This window comes from Pyxicephalus adspersus, chromosome 11 (assembly GCF_032062135.1).
Source record: "Pyxicephalus adspersus chromosome 11, UCB_Pads_2.0, whole genome shotgun sequence".
Taxonomy (NCBI): Eukaryota; Metazoa; Chordata; class Amphibia; order Anura; family Pyxicephalidae; genus Pyxicephalus; species Pyxicephalus adspersus.
Genome location: NC_092868.1, coordinates 27,345,113 through 27,363,625, shown reverse-complemented (window position 1 = coordinate 27,363,625; position 18,513 = coordinate 27,345,113). Strand labels below are relative to the sequence as shown.

Sequence of the window (18,513 nt, the reverse complement as noted above, 5' to 3'; positions counted from 1 at the left end):
ACCAACGTGTAGTACAGGAGACAAATAGTAGTCAGTCAAGGCAAGGGGCAATCAGGAGTAGTCTGACAGAGCCAGGGTCAGGGTCAGTATAAAAAAAAAGAGTCAAAACCAGGAACTGCCGCCAGGAAGCAGCACCTAGGAGAACTGAACTCCTTGTTCAGACAACTTCCTATTGCAGTCACTTCCTTTTATAAAGAAGGTCATGTGATGCATTGAAACCATGTGACCCACAGGTATCCAAACCCACTACCAGAGGGAGTGTCATAGAAGAGGCATTTCACGTGGTGTTTACATTTCCACCAGCAGGTGGAGCACGTCTGCTGCGTATTCTAGTTCTCTAATGTATAGGGGCAATTTTCAGAGAGTCACATGATCTAAACCAGGAAGTGACCAGAGGAATGGATTGCAGAGTTGATGCTGGCAGCAGAAGAGTGCAAGCTGGGTGAAACAGAAGAGAGCACAGATCTCCTGGTCCTGTGGGGATCCATGACACCAATTCCCCACTACTGGACATTGTTATGTTGTACGTACTATATTGCCATCTACTGGCCATTCTTAGTAACTGCATTATATCTTCCAGCCATAGAGATAAAGTTGTGTTTAGAGAATATTCCTTTCCTCGATCCGGACCGATCGAGGTCCTAGAATTCTTCTTCGTTGCCACGCTAAGGGAGTGCTGGGTGCCGCCATCTTCAGCCTTCTTTTCTGATCTCGGGTGACATAGCCCACTATAAAGGGGGGGGGGGGGGGGAAGAGCCGATTCCACTGCGCATGCGTTTGATTGGCATCTCTTTCCCTTGGAAAAAATTGCAGCAGCGATCAAGACTAAAATGGGGTGGTGCTGCACTTTTTTTTTCTTTTAAAAAAGATGTTGAAAGAAATATTACAATTTAATTTACAAAAATAAATACCCTTTTATGTAAAGTAAAAATGTTGAGTGAAGGTCTGCTTTAACTTTTCTAAATACATTCCATTGCTATGTATAAGTACTTCCAAAATTCTTGTCCAATAATCCATTTTCAGCACACACACAGAAAGAGAGGGGCCACAAGACCCCCTATCCTGGTATGTCTATGTATGTGCCAAAGATGGTTCAGTAAAAGAAAATGGTGCATTGGTTGATTTGAATGGGAAGAGTGGGAGACGTGCCATACCCACCCATAACCACCAAATTTTTCCAACCTAATTTCTCTAACATTTTGCTCTTGTGGTGCAAACGTTGGGAGGTATGCTGTAGTATGACTGCTTTCTGCAGCATTACATTCATTGAATAATGTGTTCAGCCCTTTGATGTTGTACTTAAGACTCGCTATATCAGCAGAGTTAATCCACCACCCCCACCTACTTTCTGAGCGCACCCACATATTATAGCTGAATATTTTATTGTGTATGACTAATAAACTATTGTAGCCAGCAAACAAGAGGTTTGACTTCTTCAAGTAGAGACAGTCTGTCACAACAGCTGCCACCACTGGATTTATAGATTGCAGGTGGTTTCAAGTAGCTGAGCAGCATTTCCTAGCAGTTTGGAGTAAGAAATCTCTAGAGGAGATATTTCATGATGCATTTCAACCAAACAAAAAACAACACATATGGTTCAATTTATAAAACAGACATTTCCTTGTGGGAATCCTCCAGGTTCATGTGTTTCAATACCAGTTATTAATTCCAACCAGGGAATGTTCGAGCGAATATCAGATTGCCCATTTTATAAATTAAGCTCAAACAGTCAAATACATACAAACACTTTCCAAATTTGCTACTGAATACTCCCAGATACCTAGCTGTTGTAAGTGAGTGTCTGGGAGTGGTTATTCTCATGTTGGCAGCCATCTGTCGGAATTTGAAGAGCCTAACTCCTAACTTTCGTGGTCTTGAACTCAAGATATCCCCCAGACAAATTAGCACATTTCTATACCCCAGTGGTGGACGTAGCCAACATTGGGCCCCTGTGCAGAAATGGCTTGGGATCCCCATGTCAAACTGAGTTGAATACCCTGATGGCTAGGGACTTTGTGCAGTGGCACACTTTGCACCTCTGTTATGTCTGGCCCTGCTTGTATCAACATCAACAATGCTGATGAAAGAGGCTTCTCATAGTGTAACAGGCTTATTATTTTATTTAAATCAATTAATAGGATGTGCAAACAAAGTTTCAGAAAGCTAATAATCATGGCTAAATAATAGTCTCCAATATCTGGCAGACAGTTCCTGTCTCTGCAGTATGGTACATTAAAACACACATGCTTCGAGGTAAGCTAGCAACGCTTGTTTATATGCCAATTCAAATACTTGAGCTTCAAATACTTTAGCTTCACGTTGTGGATGGTGTTTTCCTACAACAAATAGGTGTAAAGCCAGTAGTAAGCGATCTAGCTAGAATTTTGCATATCTTCCATTTACGCCTTTTTGCAAAAACGCAAAGTGTGCAATGCACAAATATTTGTTCATCTAGCACCAAGTTAATGAATTGTGGGATTGAATAATTACAAGCAGGGCCATGCTGCGGTTTGCAGAGAGTGCATTAGCAGCAGATGCAGACAAATGATTGCTCTGAACCTGCGAGGAATAGGAGGAAGGTTGGGTAATGAAATCCACAGACCCCACAGCATGCTTTGGATGCATAGCACAGCATACCTGCAGATCATGGCACATACACCTGTTTCTTTGTACCTACAAATCACCAGGAGCCGTAAAAAGTATTTTTTATTTTTTGGGGCAAAAGAGACTTCATAGGTTTCTTCTATCAAAAGCCTCTACACCCCAGGTGTTTTTTTCTAATGGGTTTACAGACACTTTAAGCATATTCCCTCCATGTCGTAAAGTGTGACTTACCTGTGTAAAAACATACTTTCCTCAAAATTATATGATTGTCCTGTGTGGTCCTGCTTGGTGTCAAAGGGTCGTCCTCTCAGTGCTTTCACCCCAAGGACCTATTCACTGTTCTGGGTTAGTCAAACTCATGGAGGCTTTCAGAAGCCAAGCTGGAGAATAAACAGGGCCAAAAATTGAGGTACTAATAAAACATGTGGGTTGTGGCCAGGTCTGCTATAACCCACGTTAGGCTGCACACATTCACAACATTACCACAACACATGACCCTGATAATTGTGATACTCATTGTGAATGGCACCGGATGCATTGTACAGTAGGGGCCAATGTACCTTTTTATTTGTTGTGGTTCATTAGCAACCCTGTCATAATGTATGTGCATTATTGTAATACAGGTAGTCCCTGGGTTACATACAATATAAGGACTGTAGGTTTGTTCTTAAGTTAAATTTGTATGTAAGTCGGAACAGGTACATTATTTTAATAAATGCAATTAGGACAGATGTTTGTGTAATCATATTATTAGGCAGCGTGGTGTCAGTTACTGTATAAAATCTTGACTGTGAGCAAAAAACACGGCAAAAAAAAATCTTTATGGAGCCTGAACATTAACTTCTGGAGCAAGCTGTGATTTGATATGCAAAAAGAAACAACTGCAGAGTTTGTCTTGGTTATTAAAGAGTTAAAGATGTTGCAGAAACAGCTCACCCCCTAAGATCACCCAAATCCTTAGCTGTGTTTAGCAAAAGCATTCTGCTGCAAGTCATGCAAACTGTATCTAGGAGTTGTTGGTATGTCAGATTACCTGTAATTACATTAATGTTTTAACTCATACTTTACTACAAATGTTTGTTTAGACTTTTTAACTATGCAATAATCGAGGGATTAAACAGGAAAACTTTCAGTGTAGAACATTTACAGCTCCAGGTTTGTTACTACTAAAGGACTTATTGTGCGACCACTGACTGATCCACACAATGTGAGCAATATTACAGCAAATGTATTATATATCAGCCCAGCTTCTGTATGGCAGTGTACTGCACATGATGTGTGTGTATTGCTGCGGGGCACAATGAAATAGGCAGAACTTGTTAACGTTAACCACAGACAGTTTTTATTGCAGGTATTGCCGGGCTGCCTTATTCTATGACGCAGCTTGTGTTCAGTCATATTTACAGGGCACTGTGCTGCTAGGATACCACAGCCGCCACCTGCTCAGGCTTTGTGTACAGAAGCGGCGTGGTGATTGGTTGTGTGTGACACACGTGATGAATGTCATGGTCATGAAACGAAACTCAACCTCGAAAAGAGGAAATTAAGAAGATTCACACGCACACATACACACGGGGCACTGGGCGAATAACGTCTGGCTGCGGACGAAATTGTATGCTAGGAGCAGGACCATAAAGCATGTGAGAGACGTAAGATACTATGTTAATAATGTTTTGTTTTCACTTGCATGGTGATGTGGGCTGCAGTGAGACAAGTGGAACTAGCAGTGATGCTTCAGTAACCAGTAGCAACCGATTTGTAGTAAGATCCTTAAAGTGTAAAGTTGCCCTATGACCTAGGGATGCCAATAAATTCCTGAAATGACAGTGTGTCGTTCTGTTATGAAATTACAACCTTTTGTTCCGGTTGTAATCGCAGCATGTAAACTTAGCGTGTTGATCATACATGTAATTGCAGCATGTTGTTCTGTTATGTGATCTTAGTGTGTTGTTCCATCATGTAATCGTAGCGTGTTGTTCTGCCATGTAATCTTAGCGTGTTGATCATACATGTAATTGCAGCAAGACATTCTGTCATGTGATCTTAGCGTGTTTTCCATCATGTAATCGTAGCGTATTGTTATGCCATGTAATCTTAGCGTGTCTATCATACATGTAATTGCAGGGTAACATTCTGTCATGTGATCTTAGCGTGTTTTTCCATCATGTAATCACAGCGTGTTGTTCTGTCATGTGATCTTAGCGTGACTTTTCATAGTTACATAGTAGGTTAGGTTGAAAAAAGTCATAAGTCTATCAAGCTCAGCCACTAGGAAAACATATCCCAAATATCAAACCCTATAGACATAGATGGTCCAGAGGAAGGCAAAAAAACCCTGGTACAATTTGCTTCAACAGGGGAAAAAATTCCTTCCTGATTCCATGAGGCAATCGGATGTTCACTGGTTCTACAGTCTTTTTTATCTTTACTTTAAAGCCGTAATACCCAGTTATATTCTGTGCTTCTAGAAAAACATCCAGCTTTTTCTTAAAGCAATCTATAGTAGTTGCTGAAAATACTTCCTGAGGGAGCTGATTCCACATTTTCACAGACCTTACAGTGAAGAATCCCTTCCTTATCCGGAGCTTAAACTTCTTTTCCTCCAGACGCAAAGAGTGCCCTCTTGTTCTGTGCAGTGTTCTCCCTCATTTCATGATGTAATCGCAGTGTGTAATTCTGCCATGTGATCTTAGCGAGTTGTTCCATCATGTAACCACAGCATGTCACTCGATCATGAGGTTGCGACGTGTCGATTCTTGACTACTAACTTGACTACTGCAGGAAAACTTAATTCAATAGCACAGCCTCCTCCTTACAAATTATAGCTACATCCTTTCTGGGAGTGTTTAGTTGCTGTATGTGCTGACCTAGCTCCTCTGCCCCTCCCTTTACCTTCCTATATACATTTTTTTTTGTAGCAGTTAGGGGAGAAGTGCAGAGTAAAAGTATGCAGCAATGTTTCTTGACCCTTGAAATAACTTCCAGATCCTCAGGGAACCCTGCTCTAATCACTATATCCACAGCTCACAGTATATTAGTTTGCCAGTCAGTAGGATGAATGCCTCTCATATTGCTGTCGCTGTGGGAAGGATGCCCCCTTACAGATATATTCAACAAGATAATTGGGGTGACAGTGTGCTCATGTCTCAAGGAACTCCCAGAAAACTTTGCAGGAACCCTGGTTGAGGAACACGGATATTGAGTGTCACTTGAGGAACTTTTCAGAGTCTGTTGGAGTGACCCAGCATCAGTCTCAGGACATTTGGATGTCTACAAGTTGGAGGCTAAATGACAGGCATAGAATATGGTAAATCCACATTCATCTTACAGGATGATTGTGGTGAAACAAATGGTCCAGGGACAGGGTCTCTTTATAGAATAATATGGGAAATGTACGGTAACTTTCTCTTACTTTCTCTCTGTACATTCATGCTGACAATCCCATTCTGTGTTCTAAGTTAGTTTCTGTTTTTATACGTCATGCTGTCTGAGCTATTTCTAAGCCCAACCCAAATACTTTATCTGTTGTGACTTTAAAGTTCAGGGTTTCAGTATTCCAGAATTTACACAATACTATGATGTGTTTTTTTGGCAATTTACCAGGACCAGCACTGAACTACTGAGAATTATATAAAACAATTATACCGACGTAACAAAAAATAAATCCTCTCTGTCTTGGTATATAGTGTACTCTATAGCATACTTGCATTTCCAAAATGTAATACGGTATATACCAGTCCTCTGATTCAGTGGCTGCATTTTATTTTTCTGGTTTAAAAAATTTCCACAAGTACAGTGATTACCTATTAATTAATCTGATATTCAGTGTTCTTGTAACTTAGGTGCAGTCAATGTCCTCTCCTTCTATCTTCTGTTTCCATGAAATAGAGGTGAAGAGATGAAGATGTTGTCAGTGTAATAAAATCCTCACCGTGAGCTAACCACAAACAAAAGCACACACAAAAAAAACTTTATGGAGCCTAAACATTTATTAACTTCTGGAGCAAGCTGTGCTTTGATATGCAAAAAAAAAAACAACTGCAGAGTTTGTCTTGGTCATTAAAGAGTTACAAGAGGACAGAACAGCAAAAGATTTTTTCTGCAAAGCATGCAAACCGCCCCCCTCAAGCCTCCATGCTGCACAAGAGGGAGCCCGGAAGCCCGTTTGTATCTAGGAGTCGTCCGTATGTCAGATGTCCTTAACTCAGGGACTACCTGTATATATTGTGCTTTTTATAAAAATATATATGTTTGAGCCACACGTTTCAGTTTTTGGATGTGATTTATTTATTATGCTTTGTGATTCATGGACAGAATCGATGTTCAGATATTTACACATTACTTTTTATGGTCCATTGTTATCTTGCTGTGGTTTGAAATTATATAGTACTTTGCCTGGAAAAAATTCCTGGTTTGCTTGATAGCAAGCATTAGAAAACATTTATAATGGTCTTCTTAATGATCACCTCCTGTTAGATAGTGAAGCTGTCCACCTGAACAAGGACTAGTGTACAAACAATAATACATGTTTTTAATTCAATTATTGGTCTGAAAAGTGCAGTGAAGTTCCAAGGTTTAACAAATGTTTTATATTTACTTACAGGATTTTGACTTGGTGAATTTCTTAAACTGAGTTATGGATGAAGTCCTGATGTCAGAGATTGTTCTTGTAGTGCTGGAAAGAGAAGATGGAGTGCCCTTTGAGGAATTTGCTGGACTCTTTCACCAAGTACATGGATACCAGCTTAAGCTGGCCAACTATGGTTTTAAGTCCTTAAAAGACTTGCTGGATAATATGAAAGATGTAGTTGAGATACAAAATGTGAATGAGCAACAGCTGATAAAATACAGACCACCTCTTCAACCTAATGTGATCCCACCAAGCACAGATACTTCATTCCAGATAAATGACTCCTACGTGTCAGAGGCTTGTGCTGCATCTTCAAACACATGCTGGCCTCAGACAGGTAAGTCATCTCAGGTACTATCCCTATTTAATGTACAGCGCTGCGTAATATGTTGGCGCTATATAAATCCTGTTTAATAATAATATTAATAATAATAATAATGTCTGTAAGCTAGAGATGGTTGTTTTCTTGTGTTAAAAATATATATGTGCCAGGTGCAATCAATGTGAACCAATCAGATTTTACTTTGCTTGAGTCAGCCTATTGAATGAGATTGGTTTTCATAGAAGACTGCACTTTGTAAATGCTCTTTGCCATACTAAATAAATTATTATTATCCAGTATGTATATAGTGTCGTCATGTTACACAGCACTTTACAAAGTCCATAGTCTGATCACTAACTGCCCCTCAAAGAGACTCACAATCTAATATCCCTACCATAGTCATATGTCATTAACGTAGTCTAGGGACAATTCTTGAGGGAAAACCGATTGACCTAACTGTGCCATACCGCCAGCCTCTGGCTCCCCTGATGACACCGGTGATGGATCCTGACCTTGGCCTGCACATGTAGGAGATCAGGCGCTATATCACTTGACAGTATTCCACAAATATGAATATACCTGCAAAATTGTTATCCTGTGCAAGTATGAAATCAGGTGCCATGTCTTGTACATTTGTGGAACAACCCCCGATGATGCGGCTCCCAATCGCATGCATGCGCAAAGCATGGTCAGATGTTCTCCACAGCATCATGTACTGTGGCAACCTGCCGTAGAAAAAAGGCAACCATCAACTAGTTTCGAGAGTTTGCCTTTGTTACAGTTACTACAAATGCTTTCTTTTTGTGAACTATGACATTTTGACGTAATTTAGTCTTAGACTTTTAAAAATTCTCTAGATCCCTGCTGCTTTGTGAATTGGTGAGAAAATCTGGATAAAATATCAAAGGCGGCCCAGTTCTCAAGAACAATTCGGTCTTTCTCAAGGGTAATGATTGTTGTATAAGTATTATGTGCTCAAGGTGGATTTGATGTAATGTACTGTAACATCATGAATGTTCGATGTCGAAATCAGACAATGTTGGAATCCTTGAAAAGTGCAAGGATTCATACATGTATAAAGTAGAAATAACACTAATTAAACATTGGTTGACCTGCAAACTGTTATATAATGTCATTTGTTAAAAAATACAGATAATCCTAAGGGATTCATTACACTACTTGTATATTAAAAAGTTCCTGTCTACAGAGAACGTATGGTAAATACGTTGAACAACCAAGTTCAACCACCTGTAGCTTATCAGTCAGGAATCCATATAATGTTTCATTGGATGCATATACTACTACGCCATAAAATCCATATACTACTTGTCTATAAATACTCAGCCTATTAGCGGAACTAACTGTATACAATTACTCCACACAGGGGATGTCCCACTTGATGAGTTTTCCCTCCAGGAGGAATTACCATTTGAACAAAATGTACCAGGAATAAAATGTCCCGTGTCTTTGCCTCCAACAGGACCAAGTGCGCCACAATCTCAAAACTACTTGGCCAGCAGAGCTTACTTTACCAAGGATAAGTGCCTTTCAGGAAAGCAAATGCCGTCAAAAGAAATTGTTAAAATAATTTCTCAAAAACTCAGAAAACACCATACAGGACTGAGGGCTGCAAAACTGAGACAGTACATTTTAGAAGAACAAAAGATTGATTTAGAACAATATAGCCAAGAACTAGGATATCCAGATTTGCTGAGCATGCTGAAACAGATATCGGGCATTAAATTCTCAAATACCTCTGGAAAAAACATTATAATTGCATCATACTTTTATAAAGATCTACCTAAAGAACAGCACACACCTTCATCAAAAGTGGGACTTTCAAATGCTAGCCCTTCCTCCACTTCAATACAATCAGCTAAACACTTAGCACATCCTGAGGTTACCAGCAATAGGATAAAGGCCAATAAAGAACCTTTATCAGGTATAGCCCCTCCATCCCAGAAAAATGCCATGATTATTACAGAGGCTTGCATTACATCTTTACATGAGCCTGGTTCTAAGACAGGTAAGAATAAAACACTGAAAAAAAGGATTCATGCATATTGATCATTAGAGAATTCAGTAAATAAGTCCTACTGATTTTATATTTGTTAAAGAATACTAATTTAAGCCAAAAACACTTGATATATTGATTGACCAAATTTAAGGTGTTGAAAAAACGCTCATCCAGGATAATTAGCCTTATTTACTAAAGCTCTCCAAGACTGCAGAAGGTAGACTACCATGGGAGATTTCAATTTTAGACAAAATCCATTCTAGGTTTGCTGGATCACCCAGGTTCTCCCATGATAATCTATCTTCTGCAGTCTTATATAGCTTTAATAACAGAGGCACAAAGCGTTGGTTTATTCTCAAAGCTCTTTCCAGTCCATCTGACCCCTTGCTCCATTACTATAGGAGAGAGCAGGGATTACAGTTATGGGGAACGTGACAGCGCCCAGCATGATCAGCTGTTGCCAGGCCTAAACACTGTAATAGGGGGCACCCAGAAAAGTGCTGGCACTGGACTTAATTTGAGATAAACTTTTGCAGTGGGGAGATGAAGGTAGCTTGGTTTGGTGAGTGTACACTGCTGGAACGTGGACTGAAAGCCAAATAAGCAAGTAAGAGCTGAAGTTTCTTATGTTTTGCACAACAGCAATGATTACTTCTTTGTCGAGAGAAATACTTTAGGCCCTCAGCACTAATTCCTTATAGACTTGTTTTACGATGTCACTGGAAGCACCTACACAGGTCTGTGAGGACATGGTGTGTAGAAGTAAACACTTTGTAAATATTGCATACAGAGGAAAAAGGTTGGGTAATGGCTCTTATGTTAGTTCAGTAGAGCTGGATGAGAAGAATTTACTTTAAAGTACTTTGAAGATTTTAGGGTGTTAAAGTGTGTGTAAAAGTTCACAATGCCTGCTAGCAGGCAAGTACTTCATCTCTTCTGCAATAAAACAAACTCGCCAAACGTTTTGCTATTCTTTAACTAAACTTACTTTTATTCACTCCACCGCCTGCATCAACATCTTTATCTGGATGTGGGAGCTTCAGCCATCTTGATTGGCTAGACCAGAACGATATAACTCCCACACAGGAGCACATGGGAGTTTATTCATTCCTGACAGCCAGGTATGCTGGGATCATACACTGAGCTACGCTTGTGCAGCTAAGTGTACATTATAGAGAATTGTCTGCTGCTCATTCTTAAATGTTTAGGTTTAGTTCTGATTTAAAGCAATATGGCTCTTTTAGCAAACTAACATAGACTGTTCATTTTGAAAAGCAAATTATACCTTTTTAAGGGATAATTGAATTTAGCTTAGTGAATAGGGTGAAACGCTGAAGAAAGCACAAATTGTTTTTGTTAGATTTTGACTAAATTTTGCAAGGATACGTTTCACAGAATCCATTACAGCCTAAACTCCTTTAATAAAATAATTCCCATTTTGGTATATACAGTATGTTTTAGTGCAGTAAGAGCTGTTAACCTTGTTGAAGCGTCAGAACTGTTCTGTGTCTTTTCTTCTTTGCATGCCTTCTCTCATATATTCCATTTAACCCTCTCCGTTCTTTTTTTGGGAGTATTTGTACGAGTTACGCATGCTTTCAAGATATCGATATTTTGTAGGTAAAAAAGAATGGACAGGGCTGACACTACACAACTCACAAAAATGCTGCTTCAGATTTGTGTTGGAATGCGTGTTGAGGATACTTTTGCTTGCAGCTAGCTGTTCTGACTTTTGATACGCAGGATAGGTAATTGGTGTTTTTTACTCCATGGCAAGCTACTTATGAAACTAATTAAGGCATTTTTTAAGAAGAAATACCCCTGGGGTAGATCCAAGAACGCAATGTTTGAATTTTATTTGGTTGAGCTTCCCATCTTTAAACAAGGAAAATAAAACCTGGTCAAACCAGTGTTGCTGCTTTCAATAAAACATGCAAAGATTAGCAGAATAGATTATGCATATATTTATAATAAATACAGTGATATAATATTGGTGAATATGCTGTTGGCCTTATGTAACCTTGATAATTTTTATTATTAATAAAAATAATAATTATATTAATAATATATTTTTTAGATTTTCTGCTTACCGGGAAAATTAACCACACGCCTAATGAAGATCCTACTCCTACCATGTTGGTTGATGGTAACTCAGCAAACCAAAAAAGCGTAAACACAACACAGAAGCCATCTGATGAAATTGTAAAAATAATTTCTGAGAGAGTTATCGATCACCATTTTGGCCTTAGGGCGGAACTGTTAAGGAAGTACGTTCTGCTTAAACATAATATTAATTTGGAATTGTATAGCCAACAACTGGGATACACAGATATGCGGAGTATGTTGAAGCAGATACCAGGCATTCATTTAGCAGATAATTCAAGTGAAAATATTCTTTACCCTTTGGGACCTAAAGATAAGTATCAGAATTCACAGCCTACGCAGCCCAAGATAGATCTGTCTTTCTTGACAGACAAAGTTGTTGATATTTTGAGGTCTTTTCCTTCTGGACTAAAGGTTGATAAGTTGAAGCAACATCTTTTTAACACTCATCGCATTGATTTAGAGGTATTAAGCCAAAGGTTGGGTTATACTGATATACCAAGCATGTTAAAGCAAGTACCAGACATCACATCTTTGGATGGCAATGTTTTCATTGCTTTATATATTCAGATGGTTGATTTTGTGAGAAACTTTCCCTCAGGACTAAAAATTGAAAAGCTGAGTAAACACATTAAAAATCAATATAAAATCAATTTAATGAAATTAAGCCAAGAGAAAGGTTTCACAGATGTGGTCAGCATGTTGCAAAATATACCAGGAATTACAGTTGTAAACAAAAACGTTATTATAGCTTCACATGTTTCTAATAGTAAATCTACTGCCACCTGTAAAACCACACCAGCTAAGTGTCCGAAGAATGTTGGTAATCAAATGACAAAAAAAACTTGTGTGGAAATAAAGACAGGACAAGCCAAGACTTCCACAAAATCAAGTACCACAAGACCAACTGGGAACAGTCAACAAATATTTCTACATACTCCTCAGATTCCATCAACAAATAATATGATTAACACGCTTTACAATGTTCAACCAGGATTACGTCCAAATGTGTCCTATGCTTCAGCCTGTGCAAGTAATCTGAGAAAGGATCAGGTTAATGTTCATGCTCTACAGTGTCCTCCAAGCTTCAATGTGCAGAAAGCTAACACTGCCAAAACAGCACATTTTAAAGAATTACCTAAACATGTATTGTCAAGTTCCCAGATCAAGGATAACCTTCAGCTCCTATTGAAGTCTCATGCAAATGGACTATCTATCTTCCAGCTGAAAAAGTTATACCTTTTAAAATTTCAAGAACCACTTGTTCGCAAAGGTTTGTCAGTGACAATGATTCTAATGGATATGAAGGATGTAGCAAAAATAAAAGGAGTAGGAGTCCAAATGAAGGTGCTTCCAACACTTGTAGAAGACAATGCATCTGCTTCAGCAGCAATATATAGGGGTAGGTATTTCATTATAAAAATACATGTATTATGTTCATGTAAGGAAATTAAAGCTGAACAAACAGCTACATAGACAGATGAAATACATGTATGGAAACTTATTTGTCAAATACTCTCAAGCCATTTGTGGGATTCATACTCCTTTGCAAGCTAGCACAACCAGAAGTGTAACATGACTTTCTCAGTTAAACATAAAGGTAATCTCTGGGAATCCCTTCTCCTATACCTTCTGTCCAGCTTATGCTCCCCACCCAGATGATCATTGGCAGAGCTAGAACAAATTTCACTAACCTAAAGTTGAAGTTACTTTGAGAAAAAAAAGTGGGTTCCTTGTTTGGGTACCAATGTTACTGCCTGGTTCTGTAAACACTTGCTAATGGCTGTCCAAGTTGTTGTCCTCTTAGAATCCAGAGGCATGACATAATTACAGGGGGATTATCAGGGACCAGATGGCATGATCACATTAGCTTCTCCCCTCTCCTGGTAATGCTGCTGGCAAACAACCTGAATGGCTGATTTATGTGAAAAATATCTTGCTGAAGATAGGAAAAAATGGTTAGGAGAGGATTGTTGGAGGGATGGGGACCAATATTATTTTAAGGAAATTCTTATGATTTATTCTTTATTATGCATCCATATCCTGCTCCTCAGCCAGCACAGCATCCAGTTAACCAAACTAAAATGCTTTTGAAGGGGGGAGAGGGATCAGCGTGCCTAGTGGAATCCCATAAGATTAGGCAAACTCCTTGTAGAAATTTGTCCTGTCTGAGATATGAACCTAAGAACTCAATTCAAAATTTGTATTGTGAACAAATTTTTAAAAGTTATTTTTAAAATAATTTCAATTACAGTTGATATTTTGTTTATAGAAGATCTCTAAATTACATCCCAGCCAAATGTTGTGCCTCTTAAGACTTTTACTGGCATTAAAGTTTTCTCACCCAAGATGATCACTGTCCCATCCCCACCCACCCCACAGTTTTTTCCCTACTAAAAGAATGGCAACAATGTAAATGATTACAAAATTAACTTGCTGAAAACATTTTATGAACAAATTGGCACATTTGCTTGAATGTTCATCTGATAGTAAATGACATCTAGGAATGCTTCCAAAAATATATAATCATTGTTTTTTTTTCTTTTTTCAGTCCCCACACCTCAAGGAGCTGCTGCTTTAGAAAAAGTTGCAAGTCATGTTTTTATAAAGAACAGTACAGAAAATATAAAACAAAGTGTTCCAAAGCCCCTAAAAAATCATCAGCCTTCCTCTTTGGTATATATTAATACATCAGCAGGACACATTCCAAATTCTTCAGAAGATATTAGAAACAATCAGCCCCTTAACCAAAACCACATCCATGCACTAACTGAAGTCTATGGCAAAACACATCCAGCTAACAATTCTTTTGCAACAGGTTCTCCATTCAGCAAAATGAACGAGTTTCCTCAACCTCCTGGAATTACAGAAAACTTTAAAGATGCCGAATGGCCTCCATTACCACAGAAATTTAATATTTTAAAGGAGATCCATCAAAGACTAAATATGTCTGATCAGCTACATGAAAATATCACAAACAATGAAATTTGCTGCAAACAGGATCTAGCAGCAACATTCAAGTCTCAGGGAGAAGACAACACTGCACAAACCTCAATGCAACCACAACAGGATTCAAATAAAATGAATGGCAGCATTGATAATAGACACCAAGAGCCACAGACTTTAGATCCAGCTCAGTTCATATTACCATCAGGTTTTTCTTTTGTAATGGAAGATACAGGCTTCTCTTTTGTGAAGGGAGAGACAAATGTAGATGTGGATACAAAATCAAAGGAGATAAGCAGGGCTGGTGCTTCCAATCCATTCCCAGATTCTGCACATCTAAGATCTGCAAATTTCAACCAATCTTCCAAAAATAAAGTAGGTGCTCCAGAGCATAGCAAAAAGTCTAGAGATGTTTTACCTAAACAAAAAATGGCTGAGTTCTCTTCAAAAACTGTTCCACAACAAACAAACAATCATCCAGTGATTCCTGGTACGAAAGGACCAGGGGAACCAAACCAAAAAACTAAAAATGTTAAACCTTTACTTTCAGAGCCAAAAACACATCAGGCAACAAGTACATCTTTACAAACAGGTCTAACATCTTTGAAGGAGAAAAAAATTCAACCTTGCTGTGATGTTGTACAAATGGTATCTGTGACTTCTAATACACAACAGGAAGCTTCTAGTTTCAAAAGCATTTGTGACTGTGGGCAAAAAGGATTTACACATTCACCATCAAAGCTGGAAGTGACAAAGTCAGATCTGAGTAATAGATGTGAGCTAACTGGGTCTCCTAAATCTCCGTCACCAGAAAAGGTTTCTAATTTAGAAACCAAAACTCTAGTTGGTTCTCAGCACATTCCCACAGAAAAGAACCTATCAGGGACACAAACATCTAGCAATATTAAAGTTTTGTCTGCAGTGCCAAAAAATCAACAGAAAATGTCAATTAACCCTTCTGTAAACACAGAAGGATCACCTATATCACACACATTACACAATGACATCAGTTTGACCAATGCCACTGGACAAATTGATTTTATAAAACAAAGGAAGAAAGAACATTCACAAACAAGGGATGAAGTTGATGGATCAAAAACTCCACCTTTATCAGCTCAACAGAAATCGAATATTGGCCAGGTCTACACACATAAGCAAACCGTTACTGATGTCTTTCAGATTCAGCCAAACGTCCCTCATCTTTTAGCAAGCTCATCAACAGAACACAGTAGATCTTCACCTGAGACACACCAATACTGTAATGGCATTGATGACAGAGCATCTGGACAGAAAAAAACATTTACTTCAAAATCATACCAGCATGTTTTGCATTCACTTCATGTTGCTCCTGTTCTGTCTGAATTTCAAATGACACCATGTGACCAGCAGGAGAGTTCAGAAGAAAGCACTAATACGTGGCAGACAGATGGTGCACAATATTGCTGCATTTTATGATTTTCTGCAAGTGTCTCTCAAAATAAACTTTGGTTATTTATCAAAAGAAATGTCTGGATTTTGTTGGAAAGGTTTTGTCATGATCCTTTCCAATGACAAAAGACTGAAAGATGCATGAATGAGTGCTGTACATACAGCGCTGTTCTGCTCTTTGGAGAGGGGAGGGTCGAGAACGAGCGAGTTGCATCCCACTGCGCTCTCTGCTCTTCACTTTCATTGAGGTCGTTTATCGTTCATGGATCGGCCAGGACGGATCCATGAATGGCATCGAATGGCCGCTGTACAGACATCAGATTCTCGCTTGATGCTAGCCCTGAAGTGATAATCAGACGAGAATCATCTGACGTGTGTACATTGTCTAAGGAAAGTGGAAGGGTAACAGAGAAATTACCTGTTGAAACCATTAAAGCCCTGTACCTTAAGCTCCTGATAGTCATCAAAACAACTCAGGCATCTGATTGGTTAAAACAGGTAAAAGCGCACTTATTCCTTACACAATGTAAAAATTATTTCTTCTCAGGTATGGTAAATGGTAAACTGTTAATCACAACCAACAGCTAATTCACTTTGATTGTTCATAATGTATCCTAATATTTATGTAGTTTTTTACATTTATAACTGTACTACACATGCCCATTTCTCTCTTTGTCTCTTCAGACAAATTCACAGAATTTGTGATTGAGGATCAGTGTCAATGAGCTTTTGCTTGCTTCAAGCAGATTTGCATTCCAATACAAATCCATGAAAATGCAAAACCTGCTTGAAGCAAATTTTTGCCTATTGTAGACATCATCAGCAAATATAACAGTTTAGTGCTGCTTTTTGCACTTCTACCTAAAATTTGACATAATTATAGTATGAAGAAAGGACTAGGATACTAGTATAGTATTGGAAAATTTATGTTTGTAGATGTAAATGTCGTCTACATATGCCCACATTTTTTAAATACTTTTATACAGTTTTAAGTTTGGGATTTTATTTGTGTTTGGTGTACACTTTCATTAAATGCAGTTTCACAAATTATGCTGGTGATTTCTAAAAAACAAAGACTTCCACCAGGACTCCAAGTTAAACCGCAGAGTGATGCAGGTTAAACCATGAGCCAAGTATTGTAAAATCCAAAGTGCTTGTTATAACTTGTTGACTAATCTGAGATCATCTTCTTTCATCTCTTAAAAGGACCATTAATTATTAGTCACATCTCACTGTAGGAGGACCAAGCTCCTAGTTTCCACTTCCTGTCCTATCTCACCCAAGGTCTAAGCTACACGGCACATGAACTGCAAAGTTTAGAGCAGAAACAAAAAGCCACCAGGAGCCACTTCCTGGAGGTTTTTTTTTGTTTTCTTGATTTAGGTCCTCTTTAAGTATTATCTTCAAACAATATAGATTAAATTTAGATTTATTACTTCTTCCATAGGGCCAAAAGAGAACAGAAGAGCGTCTACTAAGTGTTTGGCTCCAAAATAGTTTGTAAGAAAGGAAAATCCAGAGGGTACATTGATAATAATCACACAACTGGACCTCCCCCATGCAGAGTTTTTTTTTACATTTCTGCACACTGTTCTATGATTTTGCTAATAACCAGTTGGCTGCAGTAGGCTGAATGGGTGGAAGGTACAGATTTAGCTCATTTCACCCCAGACTGAAGCAGCTACCATTTTTTTTAATGTGTTTAAACCCATGAACAAAATTATATATAGCAGTTTTGTAGTCCTTGGATGTGGTGGCTGGATTAGTTTTCAATTTTTTATGCCTTTTTCCTATATTTTCACCTGTACAATGCTGTACAATAAACTCTGGCTCAGTGCCTGCACCAGAGCAGCTTATACTCTAATGTTCTTTAAAAATCTCTCTAGGGAACTTCTGGAGGGTGGATTGACAATAATATAGAAGGGATTCTCAAGACGTTAATGATTCTGACTTTACCAGCTCACCTTTAATGAGAAACTTTACTCAAAGGGGGTCTGGCAGCACCATTGCTCTGTGAGACACTAAAAGATATTTTGAACATGATATGGAAAATTTGGGATATAGAGGATGGGGGTTGTTGAAAGAGGTCTGGATGAGGGGGCTGAGAAATATCAGGTCTTACTTCAGTGACTTTCTCAATCTGTTCTTTATACACTCATTAGATTACACTACGCTCCCTGCCAGGTTACATGGGATTACCATGGGTGCAAAGTTTTGGCCATGAAGCCTAATATTTCTGATTAATTCAGGCATGAAGCCTAATACTTATTTTTCTAATATGTATTTATTGCAAATATTTTATATTTTATGTGTTTGCAAATCTTCTAATAAAAATGTACACTCTAATATCCTAACAAAGTCACACTTTTATTCAATAACATGTATATATATCTCTGACATATTCCACAGCACTGGAGACCCTAAATCATTCCCATCAGTCATTGCACCATTGAAGCTTCCTGT

General features: G+C 38.5%; 1 protein-coding gene across 3 annotated transcripts; it reads left to right on the top strand.

Annotated features, from left to right (window-relative positions):
- The first annotated feature begins 4,098 nt into the window (after nucleotides 1-4,098).
- Nucleotides 4,099-18,408, top strand: LOC140341473 (uncharacterized). 3 transcript variants are annotated; one of them, XM_072427273.1, is made up of 5 exons: nucleotides 4,099-4,244; nucleotides 7,208-7,571; nucleotides 8,941-9,582; nucleotides 11,651-13,078; nucleotides 14,228-18,408. In XM_072427273.1, exons 2-5 carry the CDS (start codon nucleotides 7,241-7,243, stop codon nucleotides 16,075-16,077), a joined length of 4,251 nt encoding a protein of 1,416 aa, XP_072283374.1. In that variant the 5' UTR covers nucleotides 4,099-4,244; nucleotides 7,208-7,240; the 3' UTR covers nucleotides 16,078-18,408. The 3 variants fall into 3 exon arrangements, with proteins under 3 accessions (XP_072283374.1, XP_072283373.1, XP_072283375.1); XM_072427272.1 differs by having other exon boundaries at nucleotides 4,099-4,253; XM_072427274.1 differs by lacking the exon at nucleotides 8,941-9,582 and having other exon boundaries at nucleotides 4,099-4,253.
- Nucleotides 18,409-18,513: the final 105 nt, after the last annotated feature.